We start from the raw sequence: 6,398 nt of genomic DNA, 5'->3' as shown, positions 1-6,398 counted from the left end.
TTAGTTGAAAATCATTTAACTTGAATTTATTTCGAATGTCCCATTTAACCAATGTATAAACTTTAGATCAGTACATTAATATGTGTAACCAATTTGTCGATCATTCAACTTTAAGCTAATCAAACCCTGGAAAACATAACGCAGGCTACAAATTGTCTCATTTTGTCATAACTGATCAATACTGAAATAAGTGAAACTAGTTCTGCAGTCTGCTATCTACCCCCTGATACCAGTACAAATCCCGCCAATTCTCCTCGACTTTTCTTTATATCAAAGATCAAACTAATATAATGAGTTACTGTAAAAGCTGATCAGTGATAATCAGCAAAATGAGATGTAGTTGATGATAGAGCGCGACCTAAAACACAGCTTACCCCGCCCTGTGTCTCTAATGCGGCACCGCTCTCTTACCCCGCCCTGTGTCTCCAATGCGGCACCGCTCTCTTACCCCGCCCTGTGTCTCTAATGCGGCACCGCTCTCTTACCCCGCCCTGTGTCTCTAATGCGGCACCGCTCTCTTACCCCGCCCTGTGTCTCTAATGCGGCGACGCTCTCTTACTGAGTCTCTCTCAAAATATTCCTGAGTTTAATTCCTAATAATCCATTTTTGTAAATTCAACTCGTATAAACTATCAAACCGACATAAAACCACATTTCATCATCGTAACGCAGTTAGTTATTTTACTGTTACGTAATTTGTGTCGAGTCAACTAGACACCCAGATTAATGAGGATGACTGAGGTTTTTTTTTAAAGAGAAATATCTAGAGGTCACCCAGACTCAATTTTACCCCTTTGATAGCATTCGAGGTCAAGTTCTTTATTTCTGTGACAAATTTCTATGAAATATTTTGCTCAAATAAACTCATTTCATTATCATATCAATGAAAATAAGGGTAGTTATTCATTTCAGTATGAAATTTGGCTCTGTTTTCAGGAATTACTATTTTTCCAGAAATCGGATCCAGAATATCACCTTGCCATCACCATGACAACGCACCAGTCAAAACTAAACAACAATCATTCAGAAATGAAGCCCAGTAGATTCTAAAATTTGGTTTCAAGTTTATTCATTTTGGTTGAGTAGATTATGAATGATGCAAAGTTTACCAGAGACACTGGTTTTATCAAAATCATCTCTGGAAGACAGTGCCAATCCTGGAAGGGTTTTAACAGTCACTCAGATATTGTGTTCCACTGCATTCAGATCAAACCAAACAGTTCACACTCAATTTGAGAACTATTTTGTCTTAATGTAAAATAAATTTCACGTTTAATTTGACACTGAAGATATAAATTTCTAAATTTCCAATAGATGGCATCTGTGATATACAGTATATTCGTATTAATCCAATAATTTGGTGGTTCAGCAGAAATCCAATAGGTGGCGATCATGTCGTAATAACTTTTCATCAGTATATATCAGACACCCTGGTTTATCATCTGATCAAAATCACTGGGTTTGAACTTGGAACATCCTAAAAATCCTCTAAACAGCATGAAACATCACAGTCATTTAGAATCAATAATTCATTCATTTGACGCGCAGTCAATTTCAGGTGTAGACGTGTCGCAGGTTTCAGTTATTGAGATTCTCCTCCATTAGACTGAAAATAAATCAAACAACGTTCATTATAACATCATTAGAGCAATTCACAAAAATCATATCAAATATTCGATACAAATAAGAGTAACTAAACGAACCTGATCTAAACATAACCTTCTTTTGAGTAGAATAAACAAAACTCTAGCGTTACGCCTACATCTGAAATAATACAAAACACTGAAAATCATTATTTCTTCATCAGATAAAAATGAAAACAGATTCAACAAGATTCAAAATGCTTTTAGTGCCAAGAATTTTCAGTGGTACAATCTTTTTTTCATACAAGACTTAACGGTAAATTGGTTCAGACTTAGAGCAGGGAACACTATATGAATTTATTCCCACACCGTCTGAAATAACAGATTTCACAATGAAATTTGCAGCGTGTTCGTTGCTCAGCAGCAGGTGAATCGCACCATTCAAACATGTTTGATATTTCCACAGTTAATTTCAGCGCAGCAAAATTTTTGTTTAGTCCCAAACACAGTAAATTGAGCCGCAATCTTTGACAAGCTTTCAAATCATGACGGCATCAATGATTTGAGAACGGCGCTGAAAACCTGCTTGGATTTTGGTTAACTCGGTTTTAAAACACCACAGTTTTTAACTTCGAAACTGTTTCTACAAATCTACTGTGGGTTTTTTATTCGTCGACTAAAAGTGGTGCAACGCCGTGCATATCACAGCAGTTTGTGTCAGTTGCGATCGAAAGCAACTGTTGGCCTACCGTAGGCCGGAGTAGAACACGGGCATCTAGCCCGATACGGCTTGCGACGAGTCGGTAGGCGTCGCAAGCCGGCATATGTCGAACAGATAGAGCAGAAACTGGCGGCCTCTCGTAGGCCGTTAATCGGCGATAAACCCAGTTGTGTCGGTAGGCATCGCGTTGCTTGTCGACATAAGTCAGCCTTAATCCTGCTTTCTCAGAGAACTGCTCTTCCTTCTCTTTGAGATTTTCCTAAATCTGCACCCGTACCTTCGCCGTGCCCTCCTCCAATTTTCCAGGGGATCCTCGTGATTCGTGAGATTGTAGTCGGGAAAATCTCTTACCTGTTTTGGAATCCGCTCGGTCCGGCAACGGCGCTTCCCGATAAACTACCGTTCAAACTGGAGCCAGCAATCGCTCTGTTACTGGCCGATTCGCGATCGCTCTCATCGCGGATAATCCCGACTCGGTCGATGTGGCTTCCGCTAGCGCTAAGACTGCCAGTCATAGCCATAGACATCTCACCGATACTAGGTCCGATACTGGGGTTCGCTACCCGGTGACTGGTCGTTTCTATACTGTGAGAATCAGCTACAACAAATATAAACATTCACTCATACTAGTACTGAACTAACTTAAATGATGTCATAGGGGGATTTATATAGCAGCCACACCAGACAACATGGCTTTATCAGTTAAACCCCCTATGACATCATCAAATTATCTTTCTCTTTCTGGCAAGTCTATATAAAACGTAGAAAAGTTGGCCACCTCCAATAAATCCGCCTATGACATCATCAAATAATCCCTTCAGAATCCTAGAAAGACCGCTGATTCCGGACCCTGCACTATATGAAAAGTATGGTTTAAGTACTTACGGGCGTAAGGCCCCGATGGGCTACTTCCTTCGTTCTTTTCGAACTCAAATCAAACTCCGCCCGGAGTCAGTCGTCGATACGCCGCAACCACCGCTGCCACACAGCGATATCGGTACCACGCCGTAAACATACGCCAATAATATCGGTACACCGATACCAACGGCTAAACTAGCGACAACTGGCGCTACGATAACAGACGCAGTTACACCACCGGCTATTACCATATTCCTCTTGTGCTGTGGTAGGTGACCGTAACGTGTATGTAACTGAAACACAAGATAAACACATGAGAAATAGCATTTTTCATGGTTAGATTTGCAATAAAAATCTCGCGCGTGGTGGATTTAGGTTCCAATTTCCGGTTCTGACTAGCGCCATCAAGCGAGTAATTTCAGAACTTGAATTTGTCGATATCCTGTATTTCACCCGATAAGCCTTATCCTATGTCCTTGTCATTACGGTTAAATGACAGTAACCACTTGATACAGTTTATGCGCAGTGTTTAGAACTAGGATTTTGACAAATAAAATCAATAAGGATTTATTACTTCTAAGTGTTGGTTATTCAACGTCACTCTGTGAATTCAATTCGAATACAGTCTATATTCAATCCCAGTTTTTGGCTATATTCAATTATTGAAAAACTGGGATTGGGATTGACAATCCCAGTTTTTTGTGTGGTTTTAATTTGACACTGGACCCAGTTCCACAGTTGTGGGGGTTTAATTTCATCCAGTTCCACAGTTGTATGGGTTTAATTGAGACTGGATCCAGTTCCAGTAAGGGTTATAACTGTTCCTAGGTGGGAGGTGTTTACATACAGTGACATCAGTTCGTTAACAGTCCCTATAGTCAATTATAGTCAATTTGACTTTGTATTGAGTTTAACAGTTGTGTGGGTTTAATTTCAACATGAAAGGACTTTTCAAAGGACATAATAATATCTGTAATGAGGCATTCAATGAATGAACACTTTAAATCCCAGTTCATCTGTTTGGGTTAAATTCCTTCAGTTCAACAATTTCATCAAATTGAAAAACTGTAGTCAGAAAGCTATCACACATATTAAGCTATCATTTTATGTCTCACGTGGTCACCCTGTGTGATAGGCCTCACGTATAAAAGACTTTCAGTTATGTGTCCATGCGTATATGTTCTCGGAATTCGGATCAAAAATGACCTTTTGGGCACGAGGCCCTTGTGATTCGTGTGGAAATATAATAATGATCACTAAATTGAGATTCTCAGAGACAGACGGCAGATGGATTCCTAATATTAGTCGATAATTTACCTCGCGTCCGACCCAGACGGGAATCTCTATGATCATCGCGGGAACTGCGATTCCAGCAACGAGTCCGATACCGACCGGAGCGCCAACTAACGTGCCGAGTTGCCACAATATCTTGTTCTTTCGGCTCCATGGCTTTTTACCCCAGAAAGTGCAGCCAGACGGACTAAAAATCAACATAATCGACTAAATTATTACTCAATTTCTAAGGACTTATAAACCTTTATCATCGATTAAAGGCCGAGCTCGGGTTTACAAGGAAGGACCATAAATATCAATGGATTCATTCTATCACTTGCAACCATTTGATTCAGAGCTCTGACAACTAGAGAATCGCCATGTGTGCAGGGGCCAGTTGCATAGTCATGGCTTAGACTTAAGACTACTCTAAGACCAACTTAGTTAATAATATAACCAATCTAACAACTTAAGACCAGGGCCCTGTTTCACAAAAAAGTTAAACTCAAATTCTTGGTGTAATTGCCATTGGTTACTTCATTTCTTCAATGAACACAACAATTCAAACTTAACCGTTTAAGCCTTAAACTTTTTCGTGAAACTGCACCCAGTCCCAAGATTTAAGACCACCATTATAACATCATTAGAGCAATTCACAAAAATCATATCAAATATTCGATATAAATAAGAGTAACTAAACGAACCTGATCTAAACATCACCTTCTTTTGAGTAGAATAAACAAAACTCTAGCGTTACGCCTACATCTGAAATAATACAAAACACTGAAAATCATTTTTTTCATACAAGACTTAACGGTAAATTGGTTCAGACTTAGAGCAGGGAACACTATATGAATTTATTCCCACACCGTCTGAAATTACAGATTTCACAATGAAATTTGCAGCGTGTTCGTTGCTCAGCAGCAGGTGAATCGCACCATTCAAACATGTTTGATATTTCCACAGTAAATTTCATTGCAGCGAAATTTTTGTTTAGTCCCAAACACAGTAAATTGAGCCACAATCTTTGACAAGCTTTCAAATCATGATAGCATCAATGATTTGAGAACGGCGCTGAAAACCTGCTTGGATTTTGGTTAACTTGGTTTTAAAACACCACTGAAACTGGTTTCTAGAGGTCTGTGATTAGGGCCTAAGATATATCTACCTGAATTGAGGGATCACTTGTTCACTTCATCGCCAAACAGTTATTCCTTGAACTTCCTGATGACTGCAGTTATTCAGTAGAGCATCACCCTGAAATAAATATAGAAACCTGTCAGAGAAAGCACTCTAAAATCCAGGGTATCCGCGGGGTCAAATGCTACATCTGTATTGATAGTAAAAGTTTAGGCCTAGATTCACTCTTCATGTTATTGATACTTTTTACTGAATGATGATGGTTTTACAGCACGCATCAGCGAATAGAGATTGCTGCTGCTCGTGGGGTTAAACCGGAGTGTTTTATGTCGCTCTCCATCTCGAATCACCTTCATACATCAAAAGTATTCGATTCATAAGTAAATTTACTTACTGTATTTCAATGTCGAAATGGTTTGGATACAATCTGACGCATCTAGGTTGAGAGAGAAGCTTCTAAATATTTCAAGTGAAAATAGCGATTTATTCGTCCGCCATGCTAGTTCTGCAGACCGCGCAGCTCGAGGTCGACTCGGACTCAGGCTTTGCGCTCCGAGCACCAACTAAAGAGTTCACGGTTCTAGCCGCGGATGGCTTTAGATACCGCTCCGGATTACTAGGGGGTAATGAATTCCACGGAATTAGCAATACGTAGCAATTCTACTGAACTTCCGAGCTATTGTTCGCAGGAAAAACATTCTAAAATAATAAAACAATCAAATAATCTTTTAAGTTGAATTGGTGACTCACAATAGGTATTTAACCGAATAGTTTTTTCAGCGGGGCACGGCTGAGAGTATCGACAAGTTTTGTATTTCTTTAAC

At 39.6% G+C, this 6,398-nt stretch overlaps 1 protein-coding gene across 2 annotated transcripts; it reads right to left on the bottom strand.

Annotated features, from left to right (window-relative positions):
• Window positions 1-1,344: 1,344 nt before the first annotated feature.
• LOC141912145 (E3 ubiquitin-protein ligase RNF19A-like) lies at window positions 1,345-5,258 on the bottom strand. Of its 2 annotated transcripts, XM_074803363.1 has the most exons (6): window positions 5,139-5,258; window positions 4,480-4,642; window positions 3,190-3,455; window positions 2,656-2,902; window positions 1,704-1,764; window positions 1,345-1,606 (listed from the first exon to the last, which is right to left on the bottom strand). In XM_074803363.1, exons 4-6 carry the CDS (start codon window positions 2,829-2,831, stop codon window positions 1,583-1,585), a joined length of 261 nt encoding a protein of 86 aa, XP_074659464.1. In that variant the 5' UTR covers window positions 2,832-2,902; window positions 3,190-3,455; window positions 4,480-4,642; window positions 5,139-5,258; the 3' UTR covers window positions 1,345-1,582. The 2 variants fall into 2 exon arrangements, with proteins under 2 accessions (XP_074659464.1, XP_074659465.1); XM_074803364.1 differs by lacking the exons at window positions 4,480-4,642; window positions 5,139-5,258 and adding an exon at window positions 3,737-3,777.
• Window positions 5,259-6,398: the final 1,140 nt, after the last annotated feature.

Source organism: Tubulanus polymorphus, chromosome 10, assembly GCF_964204645.1.
Source record: "Tubulanus polymorphus chromosome 10, tnTubPoly1.2, whole genome shotgun sequence".
NCBI lineage: Eukaryota > Metazoa > Nemertea > Palaeonemertea > Tubulaniformes > Tubulanidae > Tubulanus > Tubulanus polymorphus.
The sequence above is the reverse complement of the archived record's forward strand: the minus strand, read 5'-3'. Positions and strand labels throughout refer to the sequence as shown.

Coding starts and splice junctions, on each gene's coding strand:
- LOC141912145 (XM_074803363.1), bottom strand. CDS start 2,831: ATGTCTATGGCTATGACTGGCAGTCTTAGCGCTAGCGGAAGCCACATC. Junction 1,765..2,655: donor CCGAGCGGATTCCAAAACAG/GTAAGAGATTTT, acceptor GTATTATTTCAG/ATGTAGGCGTAACGCTAGAG. Junction 1,607..1,703: donor GAAGGTTATGTTTAGATCAG/GTTCGTTTAGTT, acceptor ATTTATTTTCAG/TCTAATGGAGGAGAATCTCA.